Source organism: Cuculus canorus, chromosome 1, assembly GCF_017976375.1.
Source record: "Cuculus canorus isolate bCucCan1 chromosome 1, bCucCan1.pri, whole genome shotgun sequence".
NCBI classification, from domain to species: Eukaryota; Metazoa; Chordata; class Aves; order Cuculiformes; family Cuculidae; genus Cuculus; species Cuculus canorus.
In genome coordinates, this window is record NC_071401.1 from 69,795,068 (window position 1) to 69,813,073 (window position 18,006).

Genomic DNA, 18,006 nt, shown 5'->3' on the forward strand with positions numbered 1-18,006 from the left:
TTATTTGGGAAAATTTAAAGTGGTTAAGAAAAGTTCAGGAAACTTGTGCAGGAAAACTTACAAAGTTCATATTCTTTGCAGTGGAAAACATTCAAGACTGGAGAATTTTTAGCAGCATTTGGAAAGAAATATTGTAAGATTCCAAGCAAAATCTTTTATTTTTTAATTTTCCTGTTACTGAAACTGGGAAAAATAAATCCAAAATTGAAATAAAAATAAAACCTTTATTAATTTAAGAACACTATTCAGAAATGAAAGAAATGAAGACTGAAAAAGTCAAAATACATTGAGTTAGAGAAATGTGGCTGGGTTAATATTATTGTTTCTCTTCTGTCATTAAGTACTGCAAGAGAAAAAATACCAGCAAAAAGACTGCTCTAGAGTTAATTACTGGTGACATTCACTGTCGGGGCAAAAGATCAGCCTGAGTTCGTATACCACAGAAAGAAACATACAAATATTATATTGACTCTACAACTTGCTTCCAGACAAAAGAAACAGCAACTCCACAGGCTCTTCGGTCTGAGAGAAATTGATGCCTTCCTTACACCTCCCTGGTTAAATTTCCAGCTACACAGTGCTGAGTCCATGGCCCCAAAGGATACATAGGTGTCCAAGTAGGGCTGTGGGATGTGAGGGGATGCAATGGTGGAAGAAGGGAGACTGATGTCAAGTGGTTACCACAGCAGCAGGGAGGGGACTTGTGGCTGGGGGGAAGAAGACGTGGACGTGTTACCATGGCAATGAAAAAAACACCTTCCTCACTTGGGCTGGAGATGCAGCTGTCCTTATTTCTAATTACCTGTCTCTTGCTGGGAGATTTAGGTACAATACACTACATGTGCTGTATTATCACCTACATTAACTACCTATTTAATTTCTAGTTAGAAATTGAAACTGCACTGGAGATAAAATATTTTTGTCTACACAATCTTCACTCATTTTAATCTCTTTTGATTGGTGGCAGTAGAACAAGTTCACAAATAGTAGTAGAATTACCATTTATTCTTTTTAATATAGTGTAAAAACCTATATTCCAGTATCACTTATTAATCCTACAGTGCTAGAAGAGATGCTGAGTTAGGGAGTGAGTTTAAACTGTGTTAGGGAGTGAGTTTGTCTTTCACATCATTAGTGACTATATTTCATTTTCCCTAATGAGATTTGCAAGATAGATCTTACAATTTCTTGCTTAGGTTCTTTCTTTTTTTTTTTTTTTTTTTTTTTGCTAATGATACCAGGTATGCAAAATTTCTGCTAGGCTCCATTTGAATTTCCCCAACTGGAGAGTGATGGAGTTTGTGAGCGTAAGAGGAATGTACTCATATAAAGCTGATAAGAACAGCCTGGTCTCTTGAAATTGCTATCGCTGAATGCCCAAAGAATGGCAATCAGCATGTCCTATTTCATCTGGTGTCACCTTTCCCCCAGACGCAGGACAATGAAAAATTTCCATTGTCAATAGGAGATTTAATATGAGTCTCATACCAAAAAAGAATGGATTGAAATTTAGGAGGAGGTGGAATTTGATCAACTTTGGCTCAAAATGTAGTGTCTTAAAGAGAGAGGGAGTGTAAAACCATCTAGCACAGTAAGACCTGGTAGGAAGTATGACCTGCACAAGTGGTGGCTAGGAGTTACCTTGGAACCACCCCAAAAACCAGAACAAAATAAGAAAAAAAAACGCCCAGGAGATGAAGAAACTGAGGCAAGGGTAGACCTCCAGTTACTTACCCTATTGAAATGTCTCTGTGCTTGCATTGTGAAGCCTAGATGAAGCCTGCTATAATTTACTCTGAAGAGGTAAGCTGTTAACTGGAGCACCCTTAGCTTGGAAATATTGGAAGGCTATGTTTAGCCTGCTGAAGGAATTCAGCATTTTTAGGGGCCATATATTTCAAATATGAAGTCTTAGCCTCCCCTCAAAGTGTGCTTCTAGTAATGCAAAAACAGAGAGACGTCTGATTTCGCACAAGCTATCAGTGCAGAAGAGTACAGGGCTGCCCTGGCTCCTCTGGAGGCCAAGAGCAAGAAAGGCTTGAGACTGTCATTAGTGTGCCTCCCTATGCCTATGTGGCAAGCCAGTCTTGTATTCATTTTTAAAGTGGTTAAACATTTTCATTTTTCTTAAATGCAAATTAAGGCTTTTACAACTGAAGTTTTTTCTCATATTCTGCCCACAATTGGGTTTTTTTTTTGTGCATCATTTTGTTTAATGACAGTAACACCTATTCACTTCCTGTGGATACAGGATATAACTCCCTCACTCACTGTTGCTTTATTTATTTACTCGATATTTGTCATGCAACACTTAAGACTTTTCTGTTTGTGTTGGAATGGATTTAGACTTTGTGACGTGGGTATGTCTATTCTGCTGAACCAAGAATGTTCAGAGACCAATACTTGTCCCCAAGACTGAGTGGCACCAACTGGTGTATGTCTGCAATTCTTAGTTTTAGCTGCTTCTGTGGCAGATTTACCTTGGAAGGATCAGGGTAAGGAAGAAAGCTGGTGGTGAAGCAAAGTGAATGCTGGGTATGCAGTGCTTGAGCTGTTTGTATTCTTTTATTCAGCTGTGAGGGTGCAATCACTAAGTGCTCCTTTTGAGGAAAAGCAAAACAAATGCAGCATTGTATTTATTTATTTATTTTGACACTTGAAAATGTTCACTGATGGCTGACAGGATGGTTTCAAATGGGAGATGGTTTGAAAGAATGGGGTTTGAATCCCTCGTGAGCTGTAGCTTTTCTGCAATATGCTTGAGAAGACACCAATATTCTCGATATCTCAGCTTCTGAGAAAGAAAGAGAAGGTTATAAGTTATTTTTTCCCAACCAGAGTGTTGCAAGGATAAGACAGCAGCTTTCTGGGACATTTGAATACTGTAGTAGAATCATATATGGATTCTTGACTTATAGCCTCCGGAAATACCCTAAAAATGACACCGGAGGGGAACAGTTGGAACAGAACTTTTACCCATCTGATTTTGCCACATTTCTCCTTACATAATGCTCCTTACCATTTTTCCTTTTGCTCATGATTCTATGAGAGACCCTCACTGTACCTGATCCTTCAGCCTGAGATGAGTGTCCATTTTTTCCTGACTACCCTGTCTCTCCATTTCCTTACAGCTGTTCTTGTGCTAAAAATGACAATACACATAAAACTGTCATAGTAACCTCTGCTTTTCTAGTTTGCTAATGGCACAAAAGATGTTTCAGAGTGTTCTACTTCTTTGGCCAAAAGACCCTTTCTACATCATTAGAACAAACTTTTTAATAGCAATTATGCACATAAAGTCTTACTGTGTGCAGCCTTTGAGAGCATTTATTTTCCCAAACAGGAAAGCTTGGCTTCTGTTTCAAGTAAGATAACATCTCCAGAACTATGCTTATAATAAAGTTAATACACCTTCTATTGTAACATGTGAACACTATTGAGTATCGTTATAATCTTTGTATTGTTTTTCAGATATTAAGTAAGCTTAGGAGACCTTAATATTGTGCTTCATTTTATTAAGTACAGTGATTAGCATATATTCAAAGACTTTTAATTTTCTTTTTTCCTCCATTTCTTCTGTTCAATGATTATTCATTTTTCTTTACTCTTTCTGCAGGAGTTAAGCTTGTCCTTGTGTATTTGTCTTACTAAATTCACAAGTTAACAGTCTTGGTTTCTTACCACATTGAATTATGCATTTGAAATATCTCTCTCTTTCATTTTCAGTCTCTCTATCTCTCTCAAATAAACTCCAACCTGCATGCTGTCTTAGTAAAGCCTTAAATTACAGGTCAGAGTGGGCACTATACTTTATCAATCCCAACAGCATTGTTTCTTCCAGTGGCAATGTCCTTAAGACGGACTATTCCGATTAGCATTTTGAGTTACATTGCCCACCAGTTAACAGTGAACAAAATTCTGCCACTGCCATGTATGGCCCACCTCTACTTGCCCTGCAACTTATTTGCATGATTTGGACAACCCTTTTTCTGAAGTGGCCCTATTTAAGACCATGTAGTTATGGCTCATCAAAGACAGATCTTCTCATCAGCCCTGGTCTGCAACAGGACATGAATCCTAGCTGTCTTGATGCACAAAGAGAAGAGGATGTGGAAGTGCAATTGTAGTGTGATCACAGCAATCAGGATGTCTTTGGGAATGCTCTAACAGAAAAAGAAGCCAACAGAAGTACCACAAAAGAAATGGGAAGCAGCGATATTCAGCAAGAATAAAGTGTCTTCCACCAAAAGGGATGGGAAGACAGTAGATCTACAACTGCTTTTCTAAGATAGCTCCATTCTTTTTAATTTCTTTACGTATTTCTGATTATGGAATTGTTGACAAACCAGAAGAGGTACTTCTTCAGAGTAGAGTGAGGAGGAAGCATGAAGGAATCTCAGGGGATGGGCCAAGACAAACATCTCCAGCCATTCCTTTAACTAAGTGTAAGAAATTATCTGGAATACAGCAGGACTGGAGAGAGCCTTCAAGGAACCAAAATTGGTGCAGTGAGATAGATAAATGTTTTCTCAGGGAAAGGAAATGCTACATGATAATTGCATGTTTTGTTTTTAATGTGAGGCTAGCTATCTTTGACTCTCTATAATAGCAAGAAACCAGGGAAATAATCCCCTAAAGCAGCCAGAGGGCAACACTATAGTGAAGAAAATGAGCTTCCACCCTCCCTGTTCTGAGGCTCCTGCTGAAGCTGTTATAAGAGGAGCATTTGTTATGGGTTTTTTTTGACTTAAAGCATTCAGCTAAGGAAAAGATTGTGACTGCTTGCTGAAATATTTTGCTAGTGTTAACCTGAGCAGCCATTATACCTGTGGTGATGATCTCAATGTTGACTTTCCTACTTTCATTGTATTTTCTCCATGTAACCATCATGCTCGCAACCTTATGAAAGTATCAAAGCAGGTTCTTACAAAAGACCAAGTTATTCAAAGTATTGGAGGTATAAAGTGGTTTGGAAAGTTCTCAATGTTATATATTTCACTAAGAAAATAAGCCTTATATTCCTGTGTTTTAGTTTTTATCTTTATTTTGAGGGTCTTTTGAAGGTGCAGCCTCAATGCTGCTAGAAAAAAAAACTTAGATGAAGAAAACAAAAATGTTCAAAAGTTGGAAAGTGCTTTCTGAGCTCTTCTACCTCTCAGAGACCATTAGGAATAAGTGTAGGACCTGGAGGGGAGCACAGAGATTGGAAACAAAGGAGAACGGAAAGGTAAGCCATGATACACTGTCTCTTAGGACCCAGTATTGCACACAGTGTGAAGTAAATTCCATGAAGCTCCAGGCCAGCAGAGAAGCTTCAGGGAAAGTTACTTGCAGCCCTGATGGTGCTACTTTGCACATTCCAAGCTGTACTGTCAGGCAAACTGTCAGAACGTGTGTGAGAATCATTGTCCTCACAGAAGGTTTGTGTTGATCTTGATGATACCACAAGAGTTTTGAATATACACTGGATGTGAAGTACACTATTTTACCAGCTTTTCTCCAGCAGGCTTCATTTATGTCTTTCTGCATAATTTCCACAAAATCGAGTGTGTAGCATTCAAAATGGCTTTTCTGGAAAATAGTAGACTATCCTTCTACTTTTAGCTCCTTCCCACAGGATATTCAGTTTTTGAAATCGGAATGCAAGTTGCACAAGGAATGCAAATCCAAGAAATATCTGTCAAGGACTAATGCTGAGGTAACATTTTAATCCTTCCAGGTCTCTTCTGGAGTTGTCATACTTCCTGTTCTTTGATAATCTATACACTGCAATCTGGGGAAAAATCAGCACATATCATGCAGCAGTTGCTGCGGAAATATTTATTTCAGTCAAGCTCAAGACTAGTCATGAAGACAGCCTGTACCCCTCCAAAGATCAAAAGCCTATTCAGAAGATGTTCCACCAGACAAAGAACATTTTTCTCCTCCCTCTTGACCACTTAACCAGGATAAGATATGACAAATCAAGGAAGATAAATGCATGCTGTTCTCTCCAGAATTATTCTTGGTGTTGTGATATCAGGAATGTGAATGTTCTGGTTCAGGAAGAGGGAACCACTCATCCCATATTTCAGGGAACATTTCTTCGTTCACTCATTTATCTCATGTTTAAAGGGAAGACTGAATCAATTAGACAGCCCTTTACAGGGTAGTCTTTGGCAATTCGATTGTTGATTAGACTTCCCTTCCATCAGTAAGCTGGGCTGGGAAAAATATTCTTTTCTTGAAAATGAACTTCAAACTCTGAAAAGTTTTCCCTCTTTTAATGTTCTTCATGTGCACCAAATTACAGACTAAATAAACATGCGTCACAGGTATTGCTTTAAAATTTGGGATGTTTCCTGTTACAAGACAGCATCTCAAAGCCTTCTCTTTGCACTTCTAATCCAAGCATGGCAAGGGCATAAAGGAATAATATTTCTGGTTGTGTTCAGTTGTGGTCTGTGGCTGAGTACAGAAAGAGGGAGACTCCCACCGTTCAGAGGCTTTGCCCTCTTTTCTATTCTGTTTCCCTGAACAGCCCTGTTCAATGTTCCAGTCTTAAACTATAGTGCTTAACATTTCTGTGATGCTATTTGCATGTGAAGGATTCTACCATTGTTAATTTTTTAAAGCATACTTTATACTGAATGGTTAGGATTTAATCTTTCTTTCCAGAACAGTTTAAGACTTACAAATAGGATTACCCACTTCAATGAAGTCAAGATTTTTGATAATTAAAGGAGATTTTATCCCTTACACAGTTTATTAGACTAGTTTCAAGCTTATGCACCCAGTGTTTGTGTTGTGTTGGCATGATATACAAGGGTTGCAGAGGGCACAGAATGATCGTAATCTAAACTGGACTGTAATTATTTAGGTGTTTCAGTTGATTGAGTAGCAGTCTCAAACAAAGCAAGTGATAACTTGCTCAGTCTCACTCCACCAACAATCAAGATACAGGCTCTACAATGAAAAAAGATAACATTTTGGAAGAGTTAGAGAAATAATTCTGAATCCATCAGAAGATAAAGCAATAATTTTCCAAATGCTTGCTACAGTACAGGAAAACGGAACCTTGAGGCAGTGGTGCATTATCTGGTAGGCAATAGTAAGAACTTGGAAAGTATCATGCCAGAAGTGCTTGCATTTTTCATGGACAAGACTATTGACATTGTAGTTGTTAATGTTGTTGTGAGGAATTATGAAAATTTGTAAAATGAGAAGGCTGCAGCAGAAGAAACAAAGGCATACCGCACTATTATCCATATTCATTCAAATAGAACACCCAACTGTGACAGCCAATTCAGTCATATTTTCCAGGGTTAACCCACAGCTAAAGTGATACATCTTGGTAAGAGAAAGACTTTGTGTATTGCCAACAATCTGTTAGCTCATCTTTTGTATGAGAAAAAAATGGAGGACTTGGTTGAAAAGCTTATATTTTTCCCTGTGACTACAGATGACTCAAACAATGGCACTTTCAAGGTTTTCCCAATCGTTAATCACTGCTAGACAGTTGAAGAGCAAATAGATCACTGGTGGCTTGTCTGTTTTCAAGGCACTAATGAAACCACATTAGGAATATTTGGAAATGTAAAAAATATGCTAAAATCAAATAGTTGGATCTCGGACAACAGCTATTTTCAGCTAGTGCTGTTGTTAACTCTGGGTTATATCTACTTGTCCATAAATCAACAGAAAGTAAGAAAGAAAAAACATCTCTAGCACATTGCTCTGTAAATAACCACACAAAAAAAAAAAAGGGAAAATACTGTCTGCTTAAATCATCATTTGATTTAGAAAAAATAAAAAAATCAGTTGGTTTTCCTCATGTCATTCAGTCATTTTTCTCAGCAAAAGTTCCAGAAAATTTTAATGGGGAGAAATGTTCTTTATGAGACCACTACTTGCACACTGTACAGCCAAAAGAACCATAAACTCTTTTCTTCATTTAATATGTTATTTTTGGAACTTAAGTGAGCAGTGTCAAGCACCAGTGATAGAGTGTTTCTCAGTGACTTATAATATTCTGATTGTACTGTTTCGTGCAAGTATAATTCTCTCAACTAGAACAAACTGGCTTTTTACATGATGAAATGTATGAGATAATGCATTGATTAAAGGGTAAATTACAGAAAAGAATTGATGACAAGTTCTTTGATCATAAGCTAGTCATCATCAGGGAAAAAAACAGGAAAACAAAGACATTTCACTGAAGTGCATATTACCTGCCAGAAACGAGGCTATATATTTTTATATGATGAAACAAAATACAAATAAAGTGGTTTAATTCAACTGAAAAACATTATTTTTTCCAGAAACAGTAAAAAATGTTGATAATTTAAAATTTCTTAATAAGCCTGATGTTATGTAGTTAGAGATTCAGCTGAGTACTTGTAAATGTCAGGAATCTTTGACTGGGAAAAATTCCCATATTCTGCTTTCACATTCTTGCTATTCCAATTTCTTAAAATTGTTTATGTTATTAAAAAATGTTTTTCCTTTCATAATCAGATTTGGACAGATTGTGCAATCCTCAAACCAATTCAATTTCATTGAAGTTTTTAAGTATGGGAAATTAAACATGTAACGTGCTTTATGAATTTGCTTTCAGACCTAAACACAATGAAATCTATTAAAATTGATAATAAGTTATTCTTCTATTAAATACATCAAGTTTATAACTGAATTTTGCATCATATGTATAAATTTAATATTTCTGAAATATGTCATTTTCTAAAGGAGGTAAGATTTCCCCAGTATTTCCCTTCATGTTAACATGTAGACCTGTTTTTCACCTTAGGCCTGACCTTTACATCCTCTTAATAAGAATGTCTTTTCGGAAGCGTGGCTGCTCTGGAGTGTAGCTTTAGTTAACGCATCCAGGTGCAATTAGAATATATAGTATAAGTAGGAAATATCTTCAGTCTGTTTTGGTAGTACAGCAAATTAGGTGCCTGTAAGACAAGAAAACTTAGCAGCAGAACACTTTACAGAATCTTGGCTTAATTTCATGGAGAACATAGTTTAATCTTTCTCCAACTGGGAAGAAGTCTTATTGAAAATTTGGCTGCTTTTTATTTTTTCCTGTGTTCAGTATAGTAGTTAGTGGTTACTACAAAATAACAGAAGGGTAAAGAAAGAATCAGAAGGATATTAACAACATTTCTTGTGTAGTGATAGGACAGAACATAAAGAATATTATTAGAATTATAGGATATTGCTTCATCTGAGGCATCAGTTTGCTGAAACTTGATGTCCTGCCTGAACTCTCTAAGTGCAACCATTATGTTTCGTAAAGACCTAAAATAGCAGGAATTAGCTAGCAAATGAAAACTCATCCTGTATGTTATGTTATGTTATGTTATATGTTATGTTATGTTATATGTTATGTTATGTTATGTTATGTATCATGTCATATGTCATATCATATTCATCTGTATATGAAACCTGCATGGAAACCTTTCTTCTAGCAGTTTCTTGTTGGAGATCACTGTATAAGCTAATGCAAAGCAGTGTATAGAAACTGTTGACTTTCCTGGGAACTGAGTATCCATTGTCAGTGAGAATAAAGGTAATTTTCCTAATGTATGCACAGACTTAACTCCATTAGAAGTGAAGAACTGAGTGCCAGTTTCCAAAGTGACCTTTGTCCTTTCCTAGTAGAGAGAATATATGAGTATTATACCCCATTATCTGCTTGGCTGAAGGCTGAAGCAGTTCCAAAGATTAATGTAAGGGATGTACCACTTTAACATTGGCTTCTAAAAAGGATTAATGATCAGAATAAAAAGGATTGAATTGCAATTCAGATATCGGATGGGAATGTGCATTTATTTTTACTCGGAAAATTTTTGTTTGTAGTTTGTACATTCTGACTGAACATTGTAAATACTTTAAATAAAAAGAATAGGGTGAAGTGTTGAAAAAGTCAATGCAACTAATTTCAAACAACTTTGATTGACTTTTACTTTAAAAATGCTCCTTTTATTTTATTACCTCTGTTTAGGAAAGAAAAACACATTTTTAACACCTAAATAACTCAGAAGAACTGTGAAGGTTTTAGAGTTAAAATGTTTTTATTAAGATGAATGGAGTTACAGTTGCTCGTTGCAGAGACGTGGAATAACGATTATTGCTGGTGTGTTCTTGTTGCAGTGATAAGTAAAGGAAATGCAAAATGAGAGTTGGGCAGTGGTATTAGCGTGGCCCTGCTTCTAGACTAATGCAATCTGTTTCTCAGCTAGAGTAGGTTACCTGGATGAAAACTACAGTCATACATCTATAGTTCTCCTGGTGCCCACTTTGCTGAGATCTATCTGCAGCACCTACGCAGGAAATTGTAATACGGAGCTCAAGGTCTTTCTTTCCTTTGGCAGGGTGGAAATCCAAAGTATACTAAATCCTAAAATCCTGAATATCATTAAATATGTACAATATATTATAAGGGAATTATGACTGATTCTAATTTTAATTAAAATAAAGCATTCGTGTAAATTAACCTAAAATATGAATATCATGTAAAAACTTGTCCTGTAAAAAGACAGCAGTGTCATTAGCCAGCTGCATACAAATGATCTATGGTATTTGGTTCTATAAATACTGATTCTCACATGCAAGCTAAAAAAAGGAACTCTATTCACTCAGCATTTGGAGAAACTCATAGACATGTCTGGCATATTCCTCTCTATAGAAGCCAAATACACTGAACTCTTGTAACTGGGCTTTCAGGGACTGAAATGTTACAGAGTTGGTTGTAAAGAAGCAATATCAGCACTCTACCATCTTAAACTTTGTGGATTAAGGGTGTCCTTTTTGAATAATATGGGTGTGATGTATACATTATGTTGCATCCTTTAAGTGTGTGGAGATGTGTGGCTTTATGCTCGTTGATATGAAAGAAAAGTCTTTTCAGATTCAAATCTGTCAGCTTCCCTGAGAAAATAAAGCTAAAAATACACTGAAAAACAATAGTGAGATGGGTGATGAAGAAAAATGGTCCTTAATGCCCTTGGTGGCTAGGCTTTAATTTCTAAGGTGTTTTGTTACCTGGTATTTGGACATGTGCTAGTACTACTTATGTACCTATTGACTGTTTGCAATCTAGAGGTGAGAGGCCCAAACTGTGTTTTGGACTATAATTACAGTGCCAGTGAATTAGGTTTCCTGGTGTTATAACATAAGCTTTGGAAGCATGGCCTGCCAAAAATGTAATAGTGCAAGAGAACCAGGCAGTTCTGAGCAAAACCACTGTCCTCAGTTCAGACTACAACCTCTTCTAATTATTTATAAAGGAAAAAAAATTGTACAATACTGTTTGAACTTGATTATATTGCATTTTTGTTTGTTCCTGAGTTTTAAAAGGGAAAGTGTAAAAAGAAATGCTACTAGTCAAAGAGGTCAAAGGCAAAGATATCCCAGGCTTATCACACAGCCTTAATTCATTTCTGTTCAGATATACCAAGAAGGCGTCTGCCAAGGGACTCAAAGAGATGTTTGAGTACTAGCCTGTGTTGTAGCCATCCTTGTCATGGATGTGGCCAATCCTGCAATACTGAGAGGGTATTTCATGACATGGTCAGGTGGCCATTTCCACAGAGTTCCCAGGTAGAGCAGTCTGGAAAAAAGAAGAGGAACAATAAATAAATTAAACATGACCTTTCCCAGCTTCCAGTGGCTGGAATTCACAACTCAGATACTAGTTTTCACACAGCTCCTTCCATGGGGTATTAAATGAATAAAACAGTATGTTCCTATGTTCATCCATATAATTTTGTTTGTTTGTTCATGTGTATCTTAATTTCTGCAGACCTGTTATGACTGCTTCCTTACAGAAACAAGGCAGTAAATATAGAATGAAAGAAAGGGTGAGATTCATGTAAATTGTGATATTTGCCTATTCAGAGTGATAAACTAGGGACTGCTCCTCTCTAAGCATTTGGGGTAAATGAGATGCCTATAAAGAAGCCTGAACATGCCTTTTCAAGTGTGCTGTTGTGTGGCCTAAAAAAAATCACGGTTGAACTTTTGTAAAAAACAGAATAATTAATTTATTGAATGTACACAACCCCCTGCCAAAAGGGCACTGCCATAATCAGGGGAATATACCATTCTCCAATTTATGTATGTTGCTCTTGTTTCACTTCTTTCATACTTCTCTTACCAGTCTACCCTATAACATAAAAATCTTCTTAAATTGTAACTTACAGATGTGACTTTTCAGAGATGACGGAAAATAACGTGTTAATACGGAAATTATTATGGCTCAGGTTAAAGGCAAATGAGTTGTTTGGTCCATTTTCTAAAGTAGCTAGAGAGGAAAAAAAGGAGAGGGAATAAAAAATATATCCTCGGGCAGTAAAACAAAGAAAACATAGCTCCATTGATTTGAATATCTCCTGCTACTCTACACATGGATAGAGCTTATTAGACACCAAATAGTAGTGGAAGCTTGGAAATTATTTCAATTTGTGTATCATGCTTTCATTGCAGGAATATCAAATTGATATATTTTTTGCCCAGACGTGGACTGATAGCCGTCTTCGTTTCAACAGTACCATGAAAATACTGACTCTGAACAGCAACATGGTTGGCTTGATTTGGATCCCAGACACGATATTTCGTAACTCGAAGACAGCAGAGGCTCACTGGATCACTACACCCAACCAGCTCCTCCGCATATGGAATGACGGCAAGATCTTATACACCCTAAGGTGAGCACTCAGCATGCAGGACTGAAAGCTTCTCCTGCCTCTGGTGTAGTATAGTAATGTTCAGCAGTGTCTTTGTTCATCTTTGCTGTTTTCATCCTGATGTTTACCTGACCATGTTTGACAAATACTGAAATATTCAGGCGCAAGGACTGCCGAGTTTAAAATACAGATTCTTGTCTTTCTAAAAAAAGAAACCTTGAGAACTGGAAATAGGTCTGCCTAAATTGTAGGAGTTGAGCTTTTTAGTGCTTATAATAAAATCAGGAGCATAAAACCTGTCAAGACCCTTTCTGATCAGAGTTAGAGGCAGGGCTGGGTAAAGTATTTCTAGATTCATGTTAATGCCAAGACTTGATTCTTTCAATAAGTCACGCTGGAAGATAGTCTGTCACATCTTATCACAAGGGTGAATTGCTGGAGGAAAGGCTTTTAGAGTTTTTCTAATCTTTGTGATACCATCAACTGTATGGTATTAGAAATACCATATATATTTGCATTTAAAAAGCCTGTGGAAGTCAAAATATGTGTTTACATGTAGAAGAGATGAACTGCTCAAAAGGGAGTTCTGCCATCAGCTGTATTCCACGTGGAAAACTGTTCCAGAAGCATTCCTTTCATGCTTCATTTTCTTCAGTGATTGTGTTCAGCCTTCTGGGTGCGACCACAGTTGCAGTTGGGCTCCAACAGAAAGTCTTTGGAAAACAATAAGAAAGGAATTAGACAGCTGGAAAAGCTATTGATATTTTTAGTGCCCTTCCTTTCTTCTGCTTGCTGTGTTGTGAAGAGCTCTAACTTATTTCATTAGCCTTTAGCTAAAAACTTTGGTGATCAGCTCCAGTACCGTCTTGGTCAGGTTGTTGGGTTTTGGTTTGTTTGTTTGGTTGTTTTTCTCTTAAGTCCTTTTTCAGTATTTCACAACATTGAAAGTATCTCCTTTATAGTAGTTAGACTTATATACCTACTACTAAAGAAACTGTTTGTTGAATAGACTGCAAATTTTTTCTAAAACAGCTAGAAAAATGGGTAATACTTGAGTGGAATGTTTGAATATGCATTTTTAGTTTAGAGAAAGATGGTGTTAGTCCTTTTTGCCCACTCAGATCAGCCTCCTTTTTACATACAAGGAGCTGTTAGTATGATCATTATTTATTGATAACACTGTGTAATTCAAAACCAATTTATCTGACTTAAGTGAGCACACAGAATTGGTATGGCATGGAAATGGTAACTGCTGTATGCCCTGAAACTGTCAGGTGGTTTTGGGTGTTCTGTATCCTGAAAAAAGCAAGCAAGGTTCAGTCATGCTCCATGCCCTTCCATCCTCTTCACTGCTTGTTTTGGGTGTGAATGCACTCCTGCTGTAACACTGCAAATCCTCTTATAGTGTCAGTGCAAAAACGCTGTTAAGTTCCTCTCAGGTAACCTTATGCAATGCAGAGGTTGTCTCTGCGATATCCTAAATTTGAGACACAAAACTTTCTGTATCCAGCTTGTTAGCTTTCGATTTAGTTTAAAGAACAACAGAAAAAAAAGGACAAAGGAAAAAAAAATCTCATGCCACACACTTGCTGCATAAATTCAAGCGTCCAATTAATGTAGCGTCTGTTTCCTGGAAAAGATTGCATAACAAAGTAGCATTTAATGCAATCTACCTGGGTAAACAGATTTATTTTTTAAGCGATCACACTGAAGATTATCTTGTTTTAGCAGTCATTTGAAAATCAACTCCATTCATAGTGTCCTTTGTGTTACGGATATCAGATAAAACAAGCTTTCAGGTGGTGCTGAAGATATTTCTGCTGATCTGTTTGTTACATCTGTACAACTGTGAATGCCATACAGAGATCTATTACACTTTTGAGAAACTGTCTAAAATGATTTGAAAGGATTTCAAATCCACATTATAGGTAAATGTTCCTTCTAAGATTCTCTATGAGATTTTAATTCTGTTAAATAACATACAAACACATCAGCCATATCTCCTGCTATTTTTGTAAAAAGTACTGATTTCCATCCCATGTCCTTCAATGATGAATTCTGTACAGAAAAATACGTGCACAGATTTCTTGGATTCAAGAAACTCTTGATGATGTGTCTAAAATTATTTGTGGGTTTGGACTATTTATTTTCGTTTGGAATCAAGCTTAAGTAGCCAGTGAACAATCTGCAAATAAAGTCTTTTCTGGCCTTACTTACAGATGTCAAAGTGCTTTTGCATGATACCTAAGGTTACCCTGCCTCTATTCACTGTGCTGATGTGTAGTGACTGACACTTGGTTTCTCCATAGGCTTACCATCAATGCTGAGTGCCAGCTGCAGTTGCACAATTTCCCAATGGATGAACACTCATGTCCTCTGATATTCTCTAGCTGTAAGTACTGCTTTGATGCTTTACTGTTGCATATGACTAGTATACTGAGGCAAGAATTTAACTCTGATTTCTGTGAGCTTGTTTGACCATTACATAGCAGGTATAGGAAGTTTAGGTTTGCTTACGTATTCATGGAATTTTTATTTTCCTCTCTAGCACTCCTGGTTGATGGTGTTATGCCATGAAGTCTTCTATAGATTTACTTTGTTATTTCTCAACAAAACCAGCCCTTTTAGTTGATACTATAGCCACACTTGCAGCAAGAGAGATAATCATACCAAAATGTACTATGTTGATCTATACAATCATGTGACATGTAAATGAGAATAGGAATTGTGGTTTTTTGTTGGACATACACCTGAGTTTATAGCAAGTAGCCTGGTAACGCCTTTCTGTTCCATAATAAATGTAAATGATACAACTACTGTAATTCTTATTTTCCTTTTTATAGCTCATCTCATCCATCAATCCTGATGTGGTATTTTATGTAATGTTGTTGGCATATTTAAAACCTACCTAAGAGGCAAAAGAAATTTGTGAAATTAATAGCAAACAAAAGTCAGTTGAATTAATCTTGAGGTCAAACATAACTGTAAGGAAAAGTTCTGTTCATGTTATTTCATTTGAAAAAGCTGGAGACCTGACCGCCTCTGGGTGTACCTGCACAGTTTTCTAATCCAAATTCATACAATGCAAATGTTTTACAAATTTTTTTTTAAAGGGTTTCACCTATTTTTCTTTTGATGAACTCTGAAGCTCAGCATTTGTGTTCCCCAAAAGTGAATGGAAATTGTATTGTTTTGTCCTTCATTTAGGAAACAGTGCTTTCTCCATCATCTCTTAAAAAGCAATAGAATGACAACACTATTTAATTTCTTCATAATAGATATGCTGTTGTGATAGTAGGATATTGATTTCCATTTATAAATAATATACAAAAAAATATCCTCAATTAGAAACTGAATTTGAGTTCAGTTCAGTATTTTTCCTGGTAAAATGTTTTATAAAAATCTACCAGTGTAAACACCTTCATTTCTTTCAAGACTTTATCATTATGCGGTGATCTTTTATGATCTACGCATATAAGTGAACCTGGGCACAAATACGCAAAGTGGTGTGTTTAATTCAGATGTGTGGAATATATGCATACTCAACTCAACAAGAGGCAGATAGTTCCTGAATGAGTTTTCCTGCTAATAAACACTTGTCGCTTAACTATACACCTCAGCTATCTTTCATTACTGCATAAAGCTGCTTTTACCTTGTGGCAATATGCTGTTGATTTGTTGACATGCTGGGAAAGGAGTATGTGATGTTAAAATTTAAACTCTAGTCCAGAGATACTAATTAAACTTACCACACAAATTTGGTATGTCCTGCACTAGCAATATCCGAAGAAGGTGAACTCTAATAGTCAGGGAAGTAGCTTCAAACCTTGCATTCCCTAGCGGCTAGACAATGCTGAATGTGAGATATACTTTGCGTTTTTTTTAATTTGAAGACAAACGATACCAGTGGGAACTTCAGTAAGCTTCACTCCATAGCACAGTTTCAAATACACCTTGGTTGTCAGTGTTTCCTCCTAATTTAGATCTATTAACTTCTTCTGTCCTTGAAAATGTACATGTATTACGATCATACATCTACTACAATCTGTGGAGATGGAGATTACATAGGATCAAGCAGAAGCTGAATGTGTCACAGATTCTGTGTGCATTCTTCGTAATTTCTTGCTAGATGGCAAAACCCATGGAGGAAAATTACAGTAATGTTCTACAATTTTGTCATTTTTTTCAGTCAAATTGATAATAAAGTTTTATTTTTTTAGATTCACACTGAATCATGATCTTTTCCTAAAACACTTTTAGCACTTACAATTATCATATTAGTAGAATACCTCCTGAGTGATTTTTTTTTTCATGACTAGGTTGCATTTTTCATGTTGCATACATTCATAGCAGTCCCAAAATACATGGCATTCAGTGGGACTTACAAGGTGTATGACTGAGCGAATGCTTGAATGATTTATTACTGCTTCCTATGACAAGTTTCTGAGGGTTCAAGCTGATTATGGATTCTAAGAGTTATGCCTTTGAATAAAATAAAAATGGTTGTAGAATTCTTAGCAGAGTTCTGCTTCTCCCTGCATCTCTTTCATGTGTTCCCTAGCACACAGACGGATCTTTTCAATTTCCACCGTAGGCAAGCACAAAAAAAGCACAAATTTCAGAAAATATTCCTTGCATCTCTACACATACATGAACAGGGTTATTATTAGAATTTCTTTTTATATGCATTTCCCTTGATATTTCAGAAATGTGAAACTAATCTCAAACTGTTTCTAGAATATTTTCCTCTAGTGCCAACTAATTCACACCCTAATCTTGTTATTGCTCTAGCAACAGTTGACATTCCTTTGGTGGAAATACTGAGCTCTACTTGTCCAGTTGCCAGGATGAATAAGGAGAAAACAGCAGCTAATAAACAAGAGACCATTTCAGTATTCTAACGGTGGTTATTAAAACCTACCTCCTCCTTCCTGTGGAAAATCTTTTTCAAGAATGCTTCCTGAAGGCCTCTAGTCTCCTTTCTGGGAATTAAACAGTACTGAATAATTTGAAAGCTCTTTACTCTTTGCGCAAGTTTTCTATGTGCTTCAGGTGACATGATGAGATGAATCGTCTGGTATATTAAGGAACATGGTAGGTTCACATTTGTTGTTCAGTTCTTATGCAGATGTGCAGTTAGCACACTGCTTATGTGAAAAGTTGAGCCCAATGGCATAATGCATGGCTGCTACGCAATGTGACAGCTCTTTCCCACTCCATGTACCAGAGTTTGATCAATCACATGTGGCAAAAGGGATTCCTAAGCGCAGAGATGCTACAACACTGACATCAATGCCAATGCATAGCATGAATGTATGCTTCCTTGTGAATG

At 36.7% G+C, this 18,006-nt stretch overlaps 1 protein-coding gene across 3 annotated transcripts in view; it reads left to right on the forward strand.

Moving 5' to 3' along the window:
- The window catches only part of GABRG3 (gamma-aminobutyric acid type A receptor subunit gamma3), a 315,410-nt gene that overhangs the window by 152,180 nt on the left and 145,224 nt on the right, over window positions 1-18,006 (forward strand). For all 3 annotated transcript variants that reach the window (XM_054053396.1, XM_054053392.1, XM_054053406.1), the window contains exons 5-6: window positions 12,475-12,695; window positions 14,984-15,066. In XM_054053396.1, the coding sequence (XP_053909371.1) occupies window positions 12,475-12,695; window positions 14,984-15,066 (304 nt within the window). The remainder of the gene's footprint in view (window positions 1-12,474; window positions 12,696-14,983; window positions 15,067-18,006) is intronic.